This window comes from Phalangium opilio, unplaced genomic scaffold, assembly GCF_054372755.1.
Source record: "Phalangium opilio isolate 3A_F unplaced genomic scaffold, DU_Popi_V2 ptg000017l_1, whole genome shotgun sequence".
Taxonomy (NCBI): domain Eukaryota; kingdom Metazoa; phylum Arthropoda; class Arachnida; order Opiliones; family Phalangiidae; genus Phalangium; species Phalangium opilio.
The window spans coordinates 3,900,043-3,924,975 of NW_028324151.1; the positions used below are offsets into that span (position 1 = coordinate 3,900,043).

Consider the following 24,933-nt stretch of genomic DNA (forward strand, 5'->3'; position numbering starts at 1 on the left):
AGGCTTAACCGAAACGCGTCACAAGTAAAACTAAAAACTTGGTTTCCGAATAATCTTCTGAAATCCTTTTGTATACAATCTTTCTAATTTCCTTCGCTTGTCAAACAAAAGTCTCTCTTAAGACGGGTTCCTTTTTAAAGCATCTTCTTTTTATCCGTTTAAATGAAGGCAATGCAGACAAAGCCTTTTTGTATTATATATTCTCAACGGAACCTTTATCATTGTTTTTCCTTCTTCCAGCATTCTTCTTTAGTAGCTCAATATCGTTAAATAATCTATTTATAAAAAAGTAAAAAAGTTCCTTTTCTAGGGGAGCTAGATAAGGAAGGACAAGAGAGAGTTTTCGCCCCTCTTTTTTGGGAGGGGGGGGGGTTTGGTTGAAATTAATTATTTTGGATTAATTAAGTCCCATGACAGTAACGTAATACCCCCTCCATAGATTACAATGTAAGGCTTGAATAATTTATGCTTTTACTTGAATTTAATGTAATTCTTTAGGACTGACTTCCAACAATGGAACTGCGTGAAATATATATATATATATAATATTATTCGTTTTATAATTTGTCTTATATTTCGTATTTTCATATAGTGACTAAGTAATTCTTTATCCTTTTGTTACAAACCGATTTCTCATGATTATTCGAAGCCTCTTTTTTGAAGTAAAAATATGGTGTGAAAATGCCTGCACGTGTAGAAAATACGAAAAGAACTTGAAAATATGTCTAAACCTTTACGTATGCTTAGATTTTAACAAAAAATAAGCGTAAATAAGTCTGAATTATTGTCAAACCAAAGAATTACATCTCATTAAACAGTAAATCAGCCTATTTTTCATAGAAAATTTATGTATAACGAATCAAATTTGAAGTTAGTGAAGTTTATAAAGAATGGCAAAATATTTTATCCTACTTCAAGAGATAGACTTTCGTATTATATTTTATTAGTTTTGGATTTGATCGAGATTCGACTTCAAGAGAGAAGTATTTCGAGATTCTTTTTCACTATAGAACCGGAACCTAATTTTATATTTTTTAGAAGCTGCAGACCATTTTATTAGGAAATCCATTTGTCCGTCTCTTATAAAGCCTGAATGCAATAGTGCTCTGCTCTCTCAAAATTAAAGAGGCTCGCTCGAAAGACAGTGTTTTTTCTTTTTTTCTGGTTCTTTTTGGACCAAAGCCTGGGATTTTTATCTTTCTGTTTCAGTCTCTTTATAGGCCTACTAGTTATCGCTACTTTTTGGATTTTGTTGATTTTTCTTATACTCAACTGGAAATGCTTTGCAACTCCCAGTAGAGCAGGAAGAATTAGGGCTTCCTGTAAACTCGACAGCAATGAAAAGCTTTGCCAAGATCTTTTAGTGCTAGTGTGTGACTATATAGACAATTCGTTTCTTTAAGTCTTACCAAGGGAATGTTTTCTTACTTTCGTATAGGCCCCTTTTTTGTACGTAATAGCTTAACAATTTTATTTATTTATTTTCAAAGCCCCGAACTTTGACCTCCAAAGGGCTTATGAATTTTATTGATGTTTTTAATTATTTATTGATTAATTAGTTATCTGGGTTGCCAAACAATTTTTAATCCTGAAGGATTATTAAATGACACTCCTAATTAACAAAAGATTTAATTAAAAACTAAATTACTCTAAAAATAACTGCAAAATTTGCAAAGCCGCTTCTTCAAATTCTTCTTCGGTTTCCTTCTCAATCTGAAAGAAAGATAAAATTAATTAGAAATCAAGAAAATAATTATCTCTTTTAAAGCTAGTTTAAAACTTGAAAGAAAACTTTTTAGTTTTGAAGTAAAATAGCGGCCTTAATTATCCTCTTTAGGAAGGCTTAGGCTGTTAACAATTGTTTTCAAAAAATAAAAAAATAAATAAAAATTAATTTAGTCCCTTTGTAGAATCTACCAACTTATTTTTCATTCAACTTTTTTATTGAGTTTTGGTTTGTTTTTCGCTGATAAGAAAGATATCGAACTCGTGACAGGAAAGGCAAAATGAAAATGTCAACCCAAAGAATTGATTTTAGTTTTCTTTGAATTTGTAAAAATATCACCCTGAATCCACCCAAATGAGAACGTGGTATATATATTTTTTTTTTTTTTTCAAAATGGTCTTATATCAAACTTGCGGGAAAAGAAAAATTTGAATAAATAAAGTATTCTATCGCGTGACGAATTTCTTCCTTTTGTTCTTTTTTTTTAATCAGAAAGAAATTTGAAAAATAAAATGGAGGAATCAGCAAAATAATATTTTTCATAAATAAATTTCTTGGTATTCTTCAAATCCCGTATTGGGTTTTTTTATACTTTTACTCTAAATTGGGATTTCAACGAAATTTTTCTTTCTTTCTTTTTTTTTTGGGTTTTTTGATTTTACTTTTTCTCTACTATTAGAAGTCCATTATTTATTTTTGCGGTGCGCTGTTTTATTTTAAATCTTAATTTAAAATAATATAGTATGAAAGAGGTTCTATAATATGAAGTTGATGTATGTTAATTAATTACCATTCTGGCTTCATCTTGTAAATTGATTATTTTATCTTGGGCGTGTTCGAAACCGGCAACCATGATTTCGACAATCCAGCCAGCGAAATTCATCAATTCCAAAGAAATCTGTGTGTGTTCGAATATTGAATAAGTTATCTCCCCTTTTAAATTGGATTTTTTCATCACGAACAAAATATCGTTTTTGAAATAATTGAAATCGCATTTTCTAGGGCGTTTACTCCTCCAAACCCAAAATGCTAGATTATCCCGGCTCCTCCACATATTAGCATAAGTTTATAAGATATGTTCCTTCCATAAGTATGACACTACCTATACAAGTTTGTAATGCTAGAGAGTTGCTTACAGCTCGAGATAACTAGTTCAAGGGAGAACGACGGAAGCGAGAATTGAAGTCCTACACTCGGTGGTTAATTTTGCATGCAGGACTTCCATCTAGGTCCTATTTAGTCTGCATTACTAAGCCTATGACATCAGCGCCTCACCAGGCCTCCCTCACTTTACCTTGAATCTATGACCTACTTCAATCACTTCATGACAAGCTCCAGTTTGTAACCAGTGACAAACTTATATGGAACATATCTTATGAACTTATGATATTAGTAATGAATGAAAATGGGATGCAGCATGGTAGTGGTGGTAGAGTTTCTGTTCTTAAATTATCTATAAATTACCTTTGATATGTTTGTTATATAATGGCTATATTTATTATTCATTGATCTTCTCCGTTATGGGGTTCAATGAGAGAACGTGACCTCCGTGTCCTCTCTTATCTAAGGGTTAACGGTTTCTATAAACAAAATGCTGGGGTTGTTTTTGTACGGGGGTTGTCAGAGGTCAAGAAAAACGTGGAAAAGTCACGACATTTAAAAATGGGTCAAAAAGGTCAGGGAAAACTATAGGGGAATTTGATTTTAATGGGCAGGATTTCCCTGGGTTTATATTTTGAATGTTGAACGTTACAGCGTTGCGTAGTTGATTTATTATACTGTTAACGTTGACAACTTAGTCCTAAAAAGGTCATTAAACATCACGGGAAAGCTCGGAGAAGTTAAGGAAATTTGATTCTGGAAATTTCGTGGAAACAATTTTATAGGTTTTTAGCCAATCAATTGGACCTTTGAACAATAGACCAATTTCCCCTTATTATTGGTACCTATTGGGTTTTAGTTTCTACTTTAGAGATAAAACTGACACCAATCAACTCAAAATGATCTGGAAATGCATAACCCTTACTGTTTCTTCCATTTCCTGGGTAATTGAATCCACCTCATCCGTAGGTCGAATCGAATTTCCATACAATGAACCGTTCCCCAGTCCAAATATATCCAACCATTTTTTCAACCACTCCGTGGCCTTGTTTTTGATGCGTTTCAATAGTTCTTGGGCTTTGTTTCCTCTTGCCAATCCCAATTCTCTCAATTTATCGCTGATTTCCTTGGCCTGCAATACAAAATATGAAGACAATGTTAAATTAACCCGAAGTTATCGATATCAAAATCTTTTATTTAATATCAATTTGAAATCTTGTAGCTGTCATTAATATTATATTATATTGTTGACTGTATAGGAATAAGTTGCGTTATTTCGGGTTAATCTACTTCTTAATAAAACCGAATTTTTCGTTTTGCTTCAAGAATGGATGGAGTTAAGGCGATACTGTCAAAACCAAGGAGGCATTGCGCATAAACTATAATTTAGTTAGAAACTTTGGTTTCATTGCACATGCCAAAAAGGGACAAACATATATACGTAGTATACACCTTTTTTATGACCCTCAAAAAACTATTTTCATCCTCAAAATGCAGAGAGAATTGTTCTGAATTAATGATGTGGAAGAGAGGATATATTCAAAAAAATCCCCAAGATGTTCATAATTTACATATTTATCGCAAAAACCTCGTAACTGAAACATTCCGTACGTGTTAAAGATACTTCCTTTTTGCCTTTCTGTAGACTAGAAAAATACCTTTATAAAACCAATGTTCTATACCTTGCCACAAAACTCTTTACACTATACCTGTACCCTGGTCTCTCTTTTGAATTTATACACAAAGAGTTGTACAGGGTGTTTCTGATAAGTCTGCCATAAATTAAGGAGGCTATTCTTTGGGAAATCGATTTTGAGTCGGAAATGTAACTTCTATCTATCTCCATTTTGTTGACCACAAGGGCCACTGTTTTCTAGTTAAGATTGGTCAAAGTATTTTACGGATGACCCCCTTAAATTTAATTAAGAAACTGATTAAAGACAATGATTTCTAATTTAATTAAGGGGTCATCCCTAAAACACCAATCAAATCATAACTCGAAAACAGTGTCCCTTATGGAAAACAAAATGGAGATAGATAGAAGTTATTACATTTTCTCTAGTCAAAATAAATTTCCCAAAGAACATCCCCCTTAATTTATTTATCAGACTTATCAGAAACACCCTGTATACATGCTCCATTCCACTTGGACTGTATCTATATCGCGATTTTCGTTCTTATATCTGCGAAAAGTTTATTTTGACGCATTAGACTCTCGAAGAAATGTGGAAATAACCCTACCCTTCCACCGACCCACCTCTCAAGAAGATGGTTTCAAAGTGAAATTTTAAACCTTGAGAATCCCAAAAAATATAAACGATGTAGGAAAAGGAATTTCAGGCGTATATGCCCCGTGTAAAAATAGTATATACTACCTTTTACGGTTTTGGAAAGAATTTTTATATCCTACAGACCTACACAGACGAATGTTATTTGAAGTAAACGAAAGTTAGCAACTATAGCAAAATTATCAGTGTTTCCTAATAGATCATTCCTAAAATTGTTGGTCGACCTCACACCCTATGTAGGTTCAAAGAGACTGGTTATGTGATCAGTTTGTCTAACTGAACGCCGTCAACAAAACGTCCTACTATTTCCTAAGTTAGTTCGACTTTAATTTTAATCTTAAATTAAAGTACGAAACAAATACAATTGACCTTGAAATGTTGTTATGACCACATACTATAATTAATCATTTTTAGCTTAAAATAAATACTTAGACGAAGCGCTTTCTTATTTACTGTAAATTATGTTCTTCTGGTCACAAAGAGAGAGATTTCGGTCTACATTTCTCATAATTTTAAGACCAAAAATATCCTGTAAATTCCCATAGTATATATAGTTAAGTAAAATATTTTCCATGGGCAATATTCCATCCATTTAATAGGCTTGGAAAACTCAACACAAATGGAGCCAGTACCATAATACCCGGGGATATGGGATAAACTTATAGTCAACCATCGCTTTCCTGCCTTTATCAATGTTAGTTCCATTTTAAATGATGAAGTATGGTTATTTAAAGAATAATCTGGACAAAATATTGAGGGAAAAAGAGAAGAAATTCAGGGTTTGGTTAAATTTTAACTGGTATAGTTTCCTGGGTAATTTTTTTGACCCCTCTGATTCTTTAAGTGCACTAAGGTGTAGTGAGGGGGTAGTTTTTTTATCTACCTTAAAATATTGATCTACGGGGTAAAGGTCCTTACCGCAGACTCCCCTCCTCCCTCTCTCTCCATCCATTCTCCAATTGCTCTTGATCCTCCCAAGGATGTACTATACCCATCTTATCCCATTTACCAACTCTCTTCTCTCCTCTCTCTCTCTTTCAACATCACTCGGAATAGGTTCCAACTAAGGCTATAGTTAAGTTCATCCCAATGCGAATATACAGCGCGTGTTTGCTCAGCGCAATCCCAAATACGTTTATAACATTATCCCTTTCTCTCTGTGGGATGGAGTATTTTTCCATTCTCCATACTAACACCCTAATTGAACTCAACGGGTGTGTTTTCTCGTATTTTGCTTTCATCACGTTGAGCCTTATAGTTTCTACCGATATCTTTACTCCTTAGTTCTCGATGAGTTGGAACACGGTGCGCTTTTTCTTTCCCCATTTATTTGTTTTAACGAATTTTTCGCTTTCCCGCCTTTCTGGGCAATGAATTCCACTTAATTATCGGAAAAACGAACCTTGAGGATGGGTTTGGCGTTCCGAACTCTTTTTCCCTTTTAAAAATAAACCCGTAAAGATCCTTAGGGCAAGATAAGGCCTTTACGGTGAATGAATTAGAGGCATTGCTTATTTTCCAACCCCTTCCCATGATAAACTTAATTATTAGGCCCAATTTTCCATATCTTCGAGTATTTAAATCGATCAAAACGTTAAAGGGATGTACAACACGTGTCAAGAACTACATTTTGAAGTAGTAGCGTTACTATAACACGCAGTAGTGATTTGGCAATGGCACGTGACTGTAAGCGGCGAATATATTCCTTCCAAAACACTGATAAGGCTACGAAATTCACGCTTGCGCAGTACAGCTATATTGATTGTAGATAGACCACTACATAACGCATTGTACAAACATACCTTTCATCGAAATTAAAATCTTAGTCTACTTTCAATCATAATTTATTCTAAACCTATTTTTAGCTTGGAAATAAGCTTACTATAAAAATAACTTTATTATAATATTTATTTTGCGAATGTGTCGTTTCCGTCACTTCTCAATTTTTTTTAGCCATAACGTTCTTATCTCCATCCGAGTTTGATTTCGAAAAATCAGCTATACTGCATAAAATCAAGAAGTGATATCTAGTTTATTAGGGAGAAGGTTAAAATTCACCGCATTTCCAGCTCTTTATCTCCAGTCCAAACGTAGGTCCGGAGTTAATCCCTGCCGCCTCTAAATTACAACCAGCATCTCATTGGTTCTTGAAAACTCGCGTATGCGACGCGACGCGAATGACGAAAATTACAGCCATATTTTCAGACTGAGGAGAGGCGAAATAGCCCGGCCTCCTTTTACGTCCCCCCTTGTATTTTGAAAGGGGGACTGGGACTATGGCGCGCGAATACTTACGCATCTTATACCTTCTCCCTAATAAACTAGATATCACTTCTTGATAACATCTTCCTCAAAATAAACCGTTTTATTAAAGAGTCGGGGGTCGGATCATTGGGTTTGGAAACCGCTGCAGCTATAGTAACCCCCGGATGGGGGTGGAAGGTCTGAGTAAACAAGTTGGCGCGCGAACGACCTTCTCGCTGCTTATTTAACTGTCAACTCCCCCGTCACTCTTCTTAACTTTATCCGTAAACCTTCTATGAACAAATACCATAGCTGTTGACTGGGAAAATTCTACAGAAAGTGCTTTCATTTGAAAGCATTCTTTGTAACACATCACTTTATTAATCGAATCATCGCGAACACTACAACTACAGTAAACGGCGAATCTTAAACTGTCTTCAGAAATGGATTAAACCGTAGTTGCAGTATAGTTGTCAAATTCATTGCATTAGAGGATGCGGGTAAAGGGGTCAACATCTCGGCTACTAAACGCGTCAGGCCAGGGAGAAATGAGGTGAGATGGAGTGGCTATAATGATGGCAACGTTATAGGTATGGGGATTCTCTCCTTCAAGGTCGGACATAGCTTAGCCAATCGGGTATCTATTTCCCCACAGTCTGTAAAGTATCCACCATTTGGAGGGAAAATATGGGAGGTACTTAAGTTGTATCGGGAACTGTACCTTCCCACCTAGCCATGCACGTTCCATTCATGAACACTGATTTCGATTACTTTATTGTCATCTACTTCTCGAGTTGAGTGCTAAGAATGGGGGGGGGGCAAGGCGGTTGAGTTCCGTGGTTGGGTTTACTAACCTTATCGGTCAGGTCCTTGCTAACTTGACGTCCGTGTTCAATGGCATCCCATATCTTTTGCAAAACCTTGTCCAAAGTCTCTCGCAAAGTTTTTCCGCGTTCTTCTTGAATGTCGTTGTACCACAAGCTGCTTGGTGTTTGGTGGGAAAAGAGATTATATTTTTATGTCAAGTGGAAGCGTTATTTTGCCTCGTGGGGTTTTTATACTCTTTAATTAAACATTCTTTATGAAGGGGAAAGGGGGTTTGTATCGCTATGAAATCTTACTTGGTAGTTTCTAATTCGTTTGAATAAGCCAAACCATCCAAGACTTCTCCCAAACTAGTAACATCTTCTAGTTCCACAAGAAACTTGTCAAAAACTTCATCAGAAATCTCTGTGAGCGCTGTAAAAAGTCGATTAGTTAGAGTACAACTAGAACAGAGTCTGTGTCTGGGCCGGAAATAAGCACAGGACACTGGACATTGTCCAATAAAATTTTTAAAACTAAGGCGGTCACTGGACATTTTGACCAATAAAATTTCCGAAGTTTTGATAGCTTGACTATGAAGATGCGACACTATTTTTGCACACTCCAGTGGACAATGTCCTATAAATTTTCCAGTCAAAGGGGGTGTCACTGGACAAATGTCCTATAAGAATTTTTTCTTATTTCTGGCCCTCTGTGTACCCTTGGTAATCTAAGTAGTTCAGTTCAAATCAGTTCCCTAGTTAAAAAAGAATTAACCATGCAAGGCTGGCAAATTTATTATTGAACTGACACTATTTATTACCAAGAGACTTTTGTTCTTATTTTAGAAGATTTTCCACGTTGTAAATTAGATATTGTCGTCAAACATTAACTTACCATTTTGGTAGAAACTGTCCCCCGTAGCGCAAATAATCAAGCATAGGCTTATGAAAAATATAGTCTTCATCCTAAAAAATATAATAACATTTATATACCTCCTTTTTTTAAATTAATTTAGCCTTTAATCCAACATGAAGTTAAATCCTTAGTTCGTGAAGCCATTTTATTTTTAGAGGAGCTTATAATATTAAATTTCCTTCAAAAATAAATTTATATGAAAACAAACCCTTTGCTACTAATAAAGGTTGAGCTCTCCTTGTTTAATCCCCTTTTCTAGTCATGGCTTAAGCTCTCTCTTAATCTTTACTCTTCCCTAGAATCGAAAGGAAATTAACAGCGAAGTTATACATACCTTATTAATTCTTTAACTCAATATTGTAATTAACAGAAAAAAATTTTATTGAAAGAATGAAAACTTTATGATAATATACTTTTGTAAATTTTGCGTCACTCGCATCCCTTATTATTCAAAAGAAAAGCAAAAAATATTTTAGGGATAGGGGCTAAAGTTTTCCAAAACTCCTGTCTTCTTATTAACGAGAATTTGATCCTTTCAGCAACAGTTTTTTTTTCTTTAACTTTCATTTTAATTTTGATTGCGTAAGCGATTTTAAAAATATCGCATTGAAGACAGAGAATAGGTAAACAAATCTGGCAACGCAATTAAAAATGGGGTGGCAATTGTGGGTCGGTTATATTTTAATTAAAACACGCTCCGATCTCCTTCAGAACATCAGAATGGTTTACCTAATTGAAAATTATGCCTTTTCCGAAAGGTAATTAAAACTGAGAGAAGAAATTAACACGTTACACTGGCCAACGTAAGTCTGGCTGGCTGGCTTTAATTTAGAAGGAACAAAGTGATATTGCGATTTAAACTTCATATTTAGAAGTAGGTTAATTCGAAGTTATCTGTAGAGTTTTAGCGAGGGGATCTTTACTACATTATTCAATATGCCCCTAAAATTTTCCTACCATTGTAATTGTAATACCATAACTTTATAAGATATGTTCCACAAGTATGACACTACCTATGCTTGAGACTTACAGCTAGAGCTAGTTCAAGAACGACGAGCGAGAATTGAAGTCTAGGTCCTATTTAGTCTGCATTACTAAGCCAGGCGTCGCTTTACCTCGAATCTTTGACCTACCTCAATCACTTCATGACAAGCTCCAGTTGTAACCAGCCACAAACTTTTGGACCATATCTTATGAACTTATGGTATTTCTGACGTTGAAATGGATTTAAGTCACTTCAACTGATATTTCTTCAATTACAATTAAATATAGATTTAAAACATTTTATCCTTAATTCTCCTTTTATACTACATTGGTTATTTTTTTGCTTTTTATGGGATTCAAGGTTTATTGGATTAAGTATAACGGTCGTAAAAACTTGCTTAAACTCAAGTTTCTAAATGTTCACCTACCTGATATACTTAGAACTGTACTGGGTTGGAAATATCTGTTTCCTTAAATCCTAATATCCTCTTAAAGGCCCAGAAGAGGATCTAAATGTGGTGCAATTTCGACAGTATTGGTGTCGTTAAAGAAAGTAACGTTTCTCTTTATCTAACACAAACACTAATCTTATTGCAGAACTTCTATATCCGTGAGATTTCTAACATCGGTTCGTGTAACAAAAACGTTTTACTATACCAAGTTTCTTTCCTAAAATAGCTTTGTTTTCGCATAGTTTTTCGTCAGTTTAAAGGGATAGTGAAATGTAGATCAATGACACTCACACATCAAACATGTGGCAAAATGTTATAGATTTTCGACTCAAAATTGATTTCCCAGGGGAACATCCCCCTTAATTTATGCCACCAGACTTATCAGAAACACCCTGTATATTTTGCAACAAGTTTCATAAACCATTATAAAAAATGCGATAATCACTGGACTGAGTCACTGAAGTGATAACCAGATATTTAAATTTTTATTTGTAAATTTAAAGGACATAGTGAAATTTAAACCCCCGTTGTCAAAAGATGAAGATCAAGATGCTTTTAGGGATCAAGATAGCGCTGTTTTATATCCGTATATATACATACTGAATGATTACCATCTTGAGCCGAGATTTTGACTGATGGATTTTGAAGAATAATGTCAAATATCAAACAAGAAACCCCTTATTCGTCCCTTAAAAGCCTGTCACGCACGTAACAGTGTTATATTATTCAACAATATAGACAGTAGCTATATCCCCATCCCCATCCTCTCTCGGCCTGTTTCATGTTTTAGAAGAAAAGAAAAGAAAAAACCCTATCCGCACCGGATTTGCATTTTATACTCCTATACACGATCTAAGTCGTCAAAAAATTCCATATTTTTTACCTATACATAGTTTTTAGACTATAGGGGTGATACCATTTACACCTGGAGGGGAGGCTACTTGGTATTGCACTTTGTAAATGTATACTGCAAAGTAGCGTGGCTTCCTAGTGTAATTGGTATAAATCCTCCTAGTCTGAAAATTATGCATAAAGAATTTATTCACGTTACTGAGAATAAGTGAGTGTGTAGCTTTAGCCTCGGGTACCATCCTCGCATACTTTGTAGCGAAAATTCGTCTGAATTGTAAAACGTGCACTTTATTTCAATATTAAATTTTTATCCAAGACTACATACGGCCTTAATCTCAACTTATCTAGGCAAAGAATGCTACGATGCCTTTAAGAATCTTAGGTTTTTACTTGTTCTTAGTAACATAAATAAATTCTTGGTTAGATTTGTATGAATTCTTTTGTCTTTCTTATATAAGGCTACGTAGCACTTGCCTCGAAATTGGTTCGCTTCTTCCCTCTTGAACCAATTTCATTTTGGAAGAGAGATTTTGGAATATAAATGTTTCGTTTCCAACTCGAGCGGATTTTCCAAGTTTCCATAAACTTATACAATCTTTGTTATTTTTCTAAGGAAATTCTTTAAATATTTTTCATTTTGGGATTTGGAAACAGAGTGTTCCTATTTGTCTCAATTCCATATAATGGAGTTTATGACGTTTTGTAAATGACTCACCTTGTTCGCTATACAGGGTGTTTCTGATAAGTCTGTGCCATAAATTTAGTGGGATGTTCTTAGGGAAATCAATTTTGAGTCGAAAATGTTGTAACTTCTATGACCGAGTTTGGCACAAGGGACACTGTATTCGAGTTATGTTTGGAGTGGGAATAAGTCTCTATTTTCGTGTTATCCCGTTTAATGAAGTGAAAGCTAGTGTCATTGATAACTTATCTCGCGTCCCTGAACAGTTTACCGTATTCACGGTATTAATGCAAATACGTATGGTGAAGTGAATTCTTAAGTAGCTCTCCTGTCTTCATATTTATTATGATTAATGAAGGTTCTTGTTGGGTGGCTTAATGTATGATAATTTCTGAATAACATTAAATTCCCGATGGATGGCCGAACCACACCACTCTACTGTTCGCACACGTGACTTCACCCCCCATTTTCAGCGCAGTAGAGATTTATGTAATTCGTTAAGATAAAAATATTGCCTTCATTTTTAAATTTTAGTTGTAGTTTCTTAATATTTCTTAAAGAAAGGGCTGTTAATTTTAAAATTGTACCACAGAGTATTTGTTCTTGGGATAAAAGGTAAATGCTAATTAGCGTAATTTTATTTTCAAATGAAGATATATTTAAAATCTTTCCTGAAACAATTTTTCTTAATTATAATTGGGAATATTCAACGGAATGTTTTATATGTTCAGTTTTGGATTTCATCTTAATGAGAGTTATTTTTAATAGATAAATCGCCTTAGCCAATCAGAACGTGCTTTGGGGAAAAATCTCGAATAAGTTATTGATTTGAAGATGTTTTCATCTTTGAATCAAGATGATGAAGAATTCGTATTTTCGCAAAGAATGGCATAAACGTTTCTTTTTCTTTTAATTTAACGTTTATTTTTATTGTACAGGCCTATAAGGTTAACAGGCTTATAATCTAATATTATATTTAAAAAATTTAAAAAAATATCGTTTCAAAAATATTTTGATGGATAGTTTTCAAAATGACATATTTTGGAATATAATTTTGGAACGTCTCTTTCTATCTCTGGGGCAAAGAAAGAGAGTCCATTTAGAATTCTCTACCCAAAACTCTCTTGATGGCTTCCTTGGCATCGTCGAAAAGCGATCCCAACTGTTCTTTGTAAGGTTGCAAAAATTCCAAGGCCTCTCGGGCAGTTTCCTTGCTCATGGTTTTAGCGTTTTCAACAATCTATATTGGGAAAATTGAAATGGGTTATATATAAATTCTCTGGCATCTTAGACAATGGTCCGAATAGGTGTAGGTTATTTTTATTCTTTTGAAGCGCATTCACTGTTTATAGACCTGAAACGTAATTTTGCGTGACGGACCCGTTTGGTTCTGTTTTGGGTTGGGTATGGAATTTGTTTTCACTATTTTCTTTGACGTTTATTGGAAATTGAAGTTTTTGGGCGGCGGAATCATTCGCGCGTGGCATTCGAAATGAGGTACGAAAATTCTATTGGGATAAAATTCCAATTTTTTTGCTTTCTTGAAGTAACTTGGCTAGGAAACTAAACGTCGTCTGCCCACCTGACTCTTTGCCATCTCTGGGGAGCCGTTTACTCTGTCCTCTATATTGTCTTTCACTAAAGTTCAAAGGGACTATTTCTAACGCCCATATAGCGTCCGTAAACTTATACACGATGGCGTTTATTGATGCAACTGGACGCAAAGCTAGCCAGGTCAATTTTATAATATTGTTGAACTATATCTCATTAAGTAGCATATGTGGAAATAATCTAGAGTATAGTCTAACCTGAATGGTAGCGCGTAAAGTGTAGCATCACACGCACTGAATTCTGTACGTGAGATGTGATCCGAAGAATGATAAACACATCACGTATACCCTCCAAAAAATATAAATTGTGAACGTGATTTGAAATTTCAAAATTGAATTTTCCTTTTTTATTTTTTTCAAGATCTGAGCTATATAAACTTAAAAACTATTTTTACTCAAAAAAATTATTTTTGGTTTGAGTTCATCCGACTTAAACCCACCCTTCTTATTCCCCCCCCCCTCTTTTTTTCCTTCGTTAGATTATTTTTCTATCTTATTTTCCGTTCTTTAAGCTCGTTTAAGAAAGCGTAAAGTTATTTTAAATTCTTCCGAACGACTGGACTTGATTCTTATTTCGCCTATAGGCTTAGAGCTATTTTCAAATGAATGTTATTTATTAAATATGTTCGCAGTATTTTCTTTCGTGGAGATTTTTTCACGTGGAAATATAATGCAATATCGATCTGACAAACTTTGTCAGATTGTTATTTCCCATTTTTGAACCATGCAAAGGCCTAGTATTATTATTGCTTACCTCTTTTGCGATAAACTTTGTCAGATTGTTATTTCCCATTTTTGAATCATGCAAAGGCCTAGTATTATTATTGCTTACCTCTTTTGCGATTCCCTTGATCTTGTCCAATTTCTCCTTCATGGTAAGAACTCCTTGTCCAACGGCTTCGCGCACCCACATGGCGAAGTTGAAGAATCTCTCTTGAACTTCCAATCCCAATCCACGGAAGAATTCCTTGATTTTTTCCCATAATTGAGCCAAGGAGTAGTCAGCTGGTCCAGAGGGAGCGGCGGCGTAACAGAAACGACCCAACAAGAATTTCAAAGCTGGGACACTGACCTTCAAAGCGGCGGTCAACTTGCCTCGCCACTATATAGTGTTAAGAAAATGATTACGTCAATTTGTTTGAATATAACTCTTGGAAGGTATCTTTTGTCTTACTTTGTCTTCAACATTATTGTTAATCCAAGATTGGAGCTTGTTCTTACCCCATCCGAGACCAATCTGTAAAACGATTGTCATAAATTAGGTTCATATGAGTCATGGCTAGTAGCATCTTTGAATTAGAGTTCCTATACTTCGTTCGACCTTTGTTTGAACTAACTATCAGCCCTGGACCTTATATTTCAAATTGAAGTTACTGAACATGTGAAACTGACACATTCCTGATCTATCATTAAAAACTTTCGGGACCCATAGACTCGAGGTATTGAAGAGTCCAAACTCATTCTTACGTATTTGACGAGCATGCAGGCGGCCTTAGCAATGACAATCCATCTTTTCTGGATGTGAGGGGCGACAGCATCTTCGACGGGGACGAGTTCGAAGTCAACTGGTCCTTCGGGAGCAGCGTAGCAGAAACGACCCAACAATTTCTTCAAAACTGGAACACCGACCTTCAAAGCGACGGTCATCTTGTTGCGCCACTGTCATATTTGAAAAAGTGTGACGTAGTTAAGGTCGATTCTTATTTAGTTTTTGTTCTGATGGCTTACGTCAGGTTCAACGTTGTTATCAATCCAATTTTGGAGTTGGTTCTTACCCCATCCGAGACCAATCTGTAAATAGATTTAAGCGGGTTGTGCTTCAAAGGTTGCGCAAAGGTCAAGTAGTGATCCTTACGTATTTGATAAGCATGCAAGCGGCTCTAGCCACGACAACCCATCTTTTTTGGATGTGAGGGGCAACGGCATCTTCGACGGGAATAAGTTCGTAGACGTAATCGCTTTCATCCAAGTGTTCTTCTTGGGGTAAGATGTTGGAAATTAGGTCCTTGATAGCCGCCTTTCCTCTGAGTTTCAGAGTTTCCAAAAGCTTGCGACCGAGCTAATGGGATCAAAAAGGATCAGTCGATATTACCTTAGACCACAGTGGTAGCTAGCTTATAATAAAGGAGGTGTTCACTTCAATTACCTGGCTGAATTCTCCGAAGAATTTCTTGACGTATTCGCGTATTTGCTCCAAATTCAACTTGTTAGAGATCTGGAAAACCGAAATTAATTTTAGAAAAGGGAGTGAATTAATATTTTCGCTTACAAGAATTTCTATTTTCCCTTTGGTGCTAGCTCATTTGTTTTAATTCATTTAGTCAAGTTTCTTGATATAGGGAAACTTAAATATTGATATACGGAACTCGTTCCTGAATTTCTTAACTTCTTTATGGAACACGAATAATAAATAACTTTAAATAGTCGAATTGAAACTTCTAAAAGGTATCTATTAAATAATGCTTTGCAATATACCTATTTTCTCTTTAGTTTGTGGTATTGAGTTGAATTAGTTATTGAATTTTGCGAGCTGTTCACGATTTCTTTGAGCTAGACGCGTTTCAACCATTTTAAGTCAATTATTTCTAAAGCTAGCCTACGCAATATTAAGAATTCTTATTGCGTATAGAATATAAGATTTCTGATCTTTTCAAAAGCTTCTCTTATAAAGCTAAGAAGCATAAATAAATGTAATAAGATTTATATTTATAACTTGGGTATTGGAGCTTGGAAAGAAGTTGACAACATTTCTTGCCATAACACTCGCAAAACAACTTGACATATTAGCAATTGAAAAGGTCCTGGAAGTAACAGTTAAGCTTACTACACATCAATGCACGGGTTTGAAAAATTCCGCCATTTCTCGCGTCACAGCCATAGCGACGCTATTCACGCGCGGTGTGATGTTTACCTCGCAAATTCGAGGGAATGCAAATCATACGTCGCCTACGCTCTCGTGACGACTTCACTTTCTGTCATCATTTTGTAGCTACAAATTGAATCAAGTACTTTCAAAGAGTTCTATCAAATTCAAAACACTTCACTTTTCAGATGATGAAAACTATATATACGCTTGAAGAGAAAATAGGACACTACTCAAATGTTAACCCTTAAGTTTTTTGAAACGCATCTGAATAATATCACATCCAGAATTCTAAATCTTCCACAAGTGTCCTACATTTCTTTTATATATATTACTCTGAAGTTCTCTTCAGGTTGAGGCCTATTACGTTACCTGCACTTTGCGTCAATATGAAGTACAAAAAAAATACCTATGATCTCTCTCTCTCTCTCTCGGTTGTCAAAAGAGCGTGGGCTCGAGTTCGAGTGAGGGCCATTGTAAAAACAATTGTCAGGAAGAACGGATATTTTTATCACGCCTTACCTTTTCGACTAGTCTTTGCAAGACGGAGCGTACGCTGAGGGTTTCCAGTAAGTCGGATACCAAACTTCTTTTTCCAAGTCCAATTTTGGACAAAAGTTCTTTCAACCAGTCACGTGCCTTTTCTTTGATTTTCTCTAAAAGTTCTTTGGCCTTGCTGCCGGCTTCTTGACCAACTTCTTTCAGTTTTTCGCTGATTTCTTTGGCCTGTATTGCAGGAAATCAAATTATATATTAATCCAAAGTTATCAAACTCAGTCATCGTCTCCTCTGCACGAGAATCTATGAAGTTTCACCTAAGCTCTCAGTAACCAGTGACAAACATATCCTCGCATATCCCATGAACTTATGTTAATTGAGGAAATGTTTTCTCTATGTATATGGGAAAAAAATGAGAAGCCTTTTGGTTTAGGAATTAATTTTCGCTTTGTAACTTCGACTTATTTTACTTTTATTTTTTCTACACTTTCGCGCAACTTAAGAACGGTCTAAAATTCCAATTTTAAAAGGGATATTTACACTCGAAAAACGTTCATTCTAAGACTGAAATTTAATATTTACTGGAGGTAATATAACATATCTCTACTAATGTCACCTTTTCTAAGGTTGTTCCAGTGGTACAGTACTTTGTCTCAAATGGTTCGTTTAACTTAATAGGGCTTTGACTTTGTAAGGCAGTAAACGATCCAGGATTAAGAGGCAAAAGGTCGTAACAATTCCATATTTTAGATATAAAAGATACCACGTTTTGGGTGTAAAAATTTTCCTTCTCTATTCAACCTCCGGAATGGTTTAACTCCCAAATGACGATTTATATCTTATACGCTTGAAATCGTTCTGCCTCTCAGATTTATTCTTTGTTTTGAGTTGAGTTTACAATGCGTGTAAGGCAAAACATTACGAATATTATTACATACACTGTTAGTATATTACTAATGCATATTTATATTGGGATGAACTAGCTAGGTTTTGATGACGTTTATTGCGTAATGGGTGTTTACCCAATTTTACTTTGGTCACAACTCACAACACCTGTTTTGAAATTTATAGTAATTTGGCTGGCTTCATTGCAGGACGAGGTTCAAACATTTGAATGGGAAATTTTACAACACTCTAAATTTTAACGTATTTGAAAATAGTGCAGGAATTGATTATGTATTGATTGTTTAGTAGCGAAAATCGTTGGATAATGCAGAGAAATCACCCAATTCCCCAACGACACAAAATTGGAAATCGTATAGCTAAAGTCGTTACTGTAGTTTCAGTAACTTAAATAGTTACTGCAGTGATGATAATGTTTAGCTAAGGCTTTAGCCAAAGCTCTGGAGGATTTTATAGCTTGCCTGGAGATGCAACCGATAAACTTAAAGGGACTCTAACATATCCGAAACGTTATTTTATAAGCTACACTTCAATCGTAAAAACGGAACCGAAACCGTACGAGGGAAAGACACGGGGGTAAAACTTTGCCTTCCTTCTCTCTTTTTGGCGGCTGCGCTGTAGTCTCTTTGTATCATGAGAGTACATGCGCAGAGACGGATAGCAATGTATCAACCCCCGTGTATGTCCCGATACTGAGGGTTGCCTACCCCTTTTCTTACGTTCATTGGCGATTTTTACAATGAAGCATTTAAGTGTTACTTTAAATGGCTTCGTCACTTTGGTTTGGTCTCCTTTGGATTGGGGGGGGGGAACTTGGGGAAACACTAAATTATCCGCGAAAACCCAAAATCGAAATACGAACTCTCTTCGTTAATCCCTTCGCGCCTTCATACTAAATGAAAGCCCAAACAGCACAAAATTGAGATAAATTTCTATAGCTCTTCTGGTCGAATAATATTGAAAGGAGAATTATCAAATTTCCTATAATATTCGATGATAAACTCTGGAGATTATTGTTAATTACAGAAAGGTCGTTATACCAAAATGTAATTAGAACAGGGGCTCGATTTTTAGGTGTTAGTTTTAGAATATCTACGTCTATTTAATGTCTAAAATAAATCGATGTTAGGATCGTAAATTTCCAAGTTAAGATTGGTCAAAGTATTTTACGGCTGACCCCTTAAATTTAATTAAGAGGTCACCCCTAAAACACTCATCAAATCATAACTTGAAAACAGTGTCCCTTGTGGAAAACAAAATGGAGATAGACAGAAGTTACATTTTCTATAGTCAAAATTGATTTCCCAAAGAACATAATCTCCCTTAATTTATACCAGCAGACTTATCAGAAACACCCTGTACATGTTTTAACGGCTTTTGTAATATCAAAGTAAAATCCACTACATTCACTCATATTTTTTTCTTATGTAAGTACAATGCCTTACAAAAATAGCGGAAAAAATTCCTTAGATGATGGATTGTACAAAAGAAGGTCATAAATTCTTGGACAACTAGTCCTTTGCCCAGATAGACTTTCCTCCAATTCCCCATGAATTCAGAAAATAGAAGCCGTTAGATTGAGGGAAGATTGAAGCTCCAAGTTAAGGGTTAGTCGATAGCCACTACGATAACCTACTACTATTATTATCTACACCATATATATAAAAAGAAAAGAAATCTTGGAAGACAAAAAATCAAGTACCAAGGGAGCAGCGAAAATGGTCGCCTATTTCTCTTTGTGCTCCTAGCGTGGAGGACTTTTATTTTTTGCGTGAATCTTTTCTCTGCTATTGTGTGGATAGGATTGTTCTAGAAAGGGGGATGTCTTATCCGCGCTAGAAGCTAATGGCGGAAAAAGGGTTGTAGTGTAATAGTTTGAATGTCACGGAGTATGGCCCTTATTCTATTGAATTTGATGACGTGGGCAGAATGTGTTTGATTTGTAGAATTCGCGTGTTACCGTCTTAATCGCGTGCAACCCTCTTTGGTTTTTATCGACTTTGTAAACCTATTGAGGTTGGACTAAGTTTGGGGTGAAATTTTACTAGGAATGCATATAGATAATTGGAAACATTGAGCCCCAGTTATCTCCCATGTTAATTTCTATTCGGGTTTTGTGGGCCGGGCTTGAGAATTTACTATCCGTTAATTGCGCCTTATAATTCTGATAGCGTCTTTTTAACTGTAGTTTCATTGGTTAGTAGCAACGCGAGTTCCTATTGGGTGCGCAAGATGCAACAGGCAGCGAGATAGATTATAAATTCGCGAGGTAAAAGTTTTCATAACATAATGATTTATTAAAATATGCATAGATACGTCGATTGAAAAAGGCTACACATTTATTCCTAGTAACTATATTAATTCCTTATTAGACTTGTGGACAAAAGAAGAAACGTCTAATTTTATAGGGACTATAAGCTTAAATATTCTATAGAAACAGTACTAGAACTCCTAACTTTAATTCTAGCTCTTAAGATCCAATCTGTAAGTCTATTCGGGGAAGCCGTCTTATAGGGGAAAAGTAGTAATGTATTTCCCCGTAGCCCCTGTAGAAATGTTTCACCTGCCTTACAGCAATGGTTATAGGAAACGCCAGTCTTTAGGCTGAATTTATCTAAATAAACTAACTTAACCGTGTTATTTTTTTAAAACTATCAACACCTTATTGTAGTTAAAAATAATCAATACTTTTATCCTGAAGCTTCTTAAGCCTTGGCAGAAGTATGTTGGATAAAACCTCGGGCATTCTTCCTTATAGATGCATTCTTTTACTTAAACGTTTGATAAATAGTTCTTAGTCGAGGCGTAAAGAGATAATCTTCTCCGTTGGCCTGAAAATATCTCGGAATATTCCCCTATTATTATTTTAATATTTTTTTGTTGTGTGTGTAGTTTATTCTTTCACGCGAAATTCTTGCCGGCATTCCTAAGCCGTTTTGGGGATCTAAGGGGATCCAAGGCTCTACTGCCTTGTTTAGGAGGGACTTCCGTATATCCTTGTTGAGTAAGAAGGGGCTGAGTTAGGTACTGAAGGTCCTAAACCCCTAATAAATCAAATTCTTTTAAAAAATTCCAAGGGGTTAAGCTTCTATTTTTGCTTCTCCAGGCGTATCATGGACTAAAATATATATATTTTTTAAAAGTTTACGTACGCTTTTGTATAGGCTACTTTATAGTGAAAACTTTAGTTGCTATGCGGCATTATTTTAAATATAAAAATAATTAAATATTGAAAAGAACTAAATTATCTCTTATTACAAAATAATTAGCATATAATTAGTCTTAAAAACGAGGACCCGTGCCGCCTTTGGTTTAGTGGCGTCTAGCTGTTACCCCTACGAGAGTAACAGAGTTGGTTGAATTCTCACAGGCTGAGAGAGGTAAGGGGTAAGAGGTTCGGGCTAGCAGACGCCACTAAACCAAAGGTGGATGGCGCAGTAGTCCTTGATTATTTTAAGGACTAATTAAATGCTAATTTTAATTTATTTTAATTTTTTAATATTTCATTCCTTTTATATTTAGAAAAAGGCCCTTAAGGTTTAATGTTATGTTTTATGACCTTTCCCTTTTTAAGGTACGGATGTAATTACTTCAACATAACCCTTAATATTCCACTTCTTTTAAGTGAAAATTTGGGGCAGTGTAGCTTAAGAAATAAGTTTTTAAAACCTTTATATCCATCCTTAAGAAATAATCCAGCTAGCTGAGAAAAAAATCACGTCGAGAGAGAAGACTGTAAAAATTCTTCTGGAATTTTTTGTTTGTCTTTTGCCCTCGTTACTTTGTTCGAAACTGTCAGAGTCTTATCCCTTTTTTGTTGTTTATAATTCTATTGTTATAGTCGAAAGAACATCGTACAAATACCAGTTCACTCTGTGAACTGAGAGCTTTTAAGGTGTTTAAATGGAGTACTTTTAGTTTTATTGAGAATCTCGATGGAGAGATGGGAAGGTGTTATTAATTGATTGATTGGGTGGTAGTTTAGTTATCGAGGAGTCTAATTATTTTCTAGACTTTCTTAGCGCATGGTTAGTTACTGACCTTTTCGACGAGTTCACGGCCGACTTCTTTTCCCTTTTCAACGCGTTCTCTGATTCGGTTTAGAACCTCATCTAAACTTTCCCTCAATGTTTTGCCTAGTTCGGTTTTAATGTCCTCTTCGAGTCTGTAATTGAAACAATCACCTAATTGAAAATAATTTTTTTTTTTACTAAAAATGAAAAGAGAATTCTTTTCATTTTTCTTTTTTGGATTTTCCCTTCAAGGACCTCGTGTAATTTCCAATTGTAATACTGCTCGGAATCAATTAATTTTGATTAATTTTAAGAATTGAAATTAGTTTTTTTGTTCCTTTTATTTTAATTAAGGGATCTACGTAATTTTTACCTCATTATAGAGAAACCGTAAACAAAACATTATCAGTAATTTTCTTTGAATAGATTTTTTTTCAAATTATCCCCAAAAAACTTTTGTTATCCTTAATTATTTTAGCCCAAATTAATCAACACAACACGGGGGTTATCTGTAATTAAAATTTTTCCATCATCCGTTGTGCTTTTGACTGCACCGTAATTAAAAATGAAAACCTTTTGAAGAAAGTAATATTTTCTTAATTGGCACTTGTCGAAATTTATATTCCCATTTTCTGCTGGTCAGAAACATTCGTAGGCGTATACTACAGCTTTATACTTTGAGCTTAGTGACAGGTAATACGGGATTTAAACATAAAATTTCACTTGAGAAAAGTTTCTCTAAGACCCAAGGGTTAACGAGGATAGAATTAAAAACGTCGTACGTGGTGATTAGACCCCAAAAAGGTTTTGAGAGAAATTCTAAATAGGCCTGGCAAATCTTGAAGCAAGCTCTTCAACTCCTAATTAACCCGGCCGGTCTAAAAGCGACACGACACGTGGGAAAAAATTGCTAAAATTTGCCTTGACAGGCACGTAGCAGCTTGCAAGCCAGGTTAAAGGGGGTCATCCTTGAGAAAAAAAGTGCTTCTAATTTATTTTAATGTCGAGGTACATATTAGCATATGCCAAGGTGTTTAAGATGCCCGAGACACAACCTTCCTAGATTAAAACTTTGGTGTAATTAATTTAGGTGAGAGTTCTATAGACTGTTAGATCTCGTATTGTATACTAATAGCGAATTCAGTCGAACTGCGCTGAGATCGCCCAGGGTTTGTTCTGTTTCATCATCAAATCCGAATAAAAGCTATAAGATGTTCTCAGTTTGATATACACTTCATGTCCGGAGAGGTTTTAACCTTAATTTTTTTCTTCAAGGAAGTCCTTTGAATATTTAATTTGCTTTAACTTTTAAATACTACGATTTACAAGTATCTTTTCGCGCCCTTAGCATCACCCAACCCTACCCCATGACCCATTATAGCTATAGGTAAGATATATCTAAGGTTTTCCTGGCCTTGGTGACTTGGTCAGTCACTCTTATAGGTAACAAATACGCGACTATAGTCTCTAGCGACTTGTCAGTACGTAGACGTCATGTAAGAGTGATGGTAACTTACGCGTAGAGTTCTTCGTTGTTACTGTATCCTAATCCTCCGACAGCTTCCTGAAGAGAGGGGGCAAAATCCATGCCCAACAGGAAGTCCGCGACAACTTCATCGGACGCGTGATCCAAAGCTAAGATGTATCAGAGTAGAAAGGAAATATTATCATAAGTTAATAATAGATCAATAAGTTAACCAAGGCGGTACAAATAGTTTCTTAAACGCCCTTAAGATGTAGGTAGATACAGCACGGAGGCATTAACTTATCAGGCGCATTTATTAGTTTATGGTGTTATATATATAGAGGTTGATCCTAAGTCAACCTTTCCAATATATTTATATATGAGAACGCAGCCTTGAAAGGGGTAAATCCTCTATTAAATAACATGTTTTTCCTATATTAAAATCTACTCCTTTCAATGATAAGCCCAGATTTTTCCACGTGTTTTATCCTTAATATTGAGTAAGGTATTCCATCAACTTCATAAGCATTTGATTAAATCTTTAGCGTAGACCATATTAGTTTGCTTTATATTCGATAGTGTTTGAGCGGCTTGGAAAGAACCAATTTATAATTGGAAAAAAACTCAGTTTTCTTTTCACATTTTTAGTCGCTTCCAAGCCCCTCAAAGAGTATAGTTGTATAATTTCCTTATCATATTAATCGTAACTAATGGGCGTCTAATAATAAATTAATTAGTTAATTTTAAGGGTTAAAACTAGTTAAGAAAACTATTTGAGTATTTTAATTTTTAATCTCTTACCGTCGTAAAACGACGCCGAGGCGCAGCCAATCACAAAAAGTAAAGCTAGAACCTTCATCCTGTGAGAGAAAAGGTTTAAGTAACTAATTTTAATTGTTTCGTTAAATGGGAAATTAATTTTACCTGATCCTTAATTCTAATTAGAATCAAGAGTGTTTGGGAATGGTGGGATTTTTTTCTTTTATAGTGGTCCAATTACTTTGTTTTTATCTTAATAAAATTTATCGCGTTTTATTGGGATTATTGTCTATCAGTTCCTCGTGTTTAATTGGTTCCTTTTTCATGAGAATTGACCATATGATGGATTAGGATTAATCTTATGACGTGCACTTAAAAAGACCTTCGAGTTAAATTTTGCAGCTCTGATAATTTGGATTACAAGTTTATTTTCGGCAAATTTTTAGATAATAGAATCCTGCCAACGTTTTCAAATAGGTTTAGGTCTAATTGTTTAATGGTTTTTGCATATTTTTATCCGTACTTTAACCAAAACCATAATTATTTGCACTTGATGCAATATAATTAAGCTCGATTAGCTTTTAGCAATTATTTCTCCAGTTCTTATGCAGAAAAACTAGTTCTAGGCATTAATGTCTAGTTTTCAATCTATTTTATTTACGCACATGCATATACATTAGGCTTAGTAAATTTAATCGTATGCAGTTAAATATTATATTCGATAGCTTTACTTAAAAATAAACTTTTCCAAAAAAAAATCCAAAATTCGTG

At 35.1% G+C, this 24,933-nt stretch overlaps 2 protein-coding genes across 5 annotated transcripts; both read right to left on the minus strand.

Moving 5' to 3' along the window:
• Positions 1 to 1,555: 1,555 nt before the first annotated feature.
• Positions 1,556 to 10,678, minus strand: LOC149702554 (uncharacterized). 4 transcript variants are annotated; one of them, XM_089865783.1, is made up of 7 exons: positions 10,494 to 10,678; positions 9,061 to 9,131; positions 8,481 to 8,598; positions 8,214 to 8,343; positions 3,753 to 3,959; positions 2,517 to 2,624; positions 1,556 to 1,713 (listed from the first exon to the last, which is right to left on the minus strand). In XM_089865783.1, exons 2-7 carry the CDS (start codon positions 9,128 to 9,130, stop codon positions 1,645 to 1,647), a joined length of 702 nt encoding a protein of 233 aa, XP_089721909.1. In that variant the 5' UTR covers position 9,131; positions 10,494 to 10,678; the 3' UTR covers positions 1,556 to 1,644. The 4 variants fall into 4 exon arrangements, with proteins under 4 accessions (XP_089721909.1, XP_089721912.1, XP_089721911.1 ...); XM_089865786.1 differs by having other exon boundaries at positions 8,214 to 8,340; positions 10,494 to 10,676; XM_089865785.1 differs by lacking the exon at positions 10,494 to 10,678 and adding an exon at positions 9,416 to 9,444.
• Positions 10,679 to 13,150: 2,472 nt separating this feature from the next.
• On the minus strand, positions 13,151 to 24,584 carry LOC149702555 (uncharacterized). The gene is made up of 11 exons (XM_089867131.1): positions 24,205 to 24,584; positions 23,456 to 23,573; positions 21,967 to 22,090; positions 17,047 to 17,250; positions 15,808 to 15,876; positions 15,517 to 15,720; positions 15,390 to 15,452; positions 15,054 to 15,320; positions 14,836 to 14,898; positions 14,494 to 14,763; positions 13,151 to 13,291 (listed from the first exon to the last, which is right to left on the minus strand). Exons 1-11 carry the CDS (start codon positions 24,260 to 24,262, stop codon positions 13,151 to 13,153), a joined length of 1,581 nt encoding a protein of 526 aa, XP_089723257.1. The 5' UTR covers positions 24,263 to 24,584.
• Between the last annotated feature and the right edge of the window lie 349 nt (positions 24,585 to 24,933).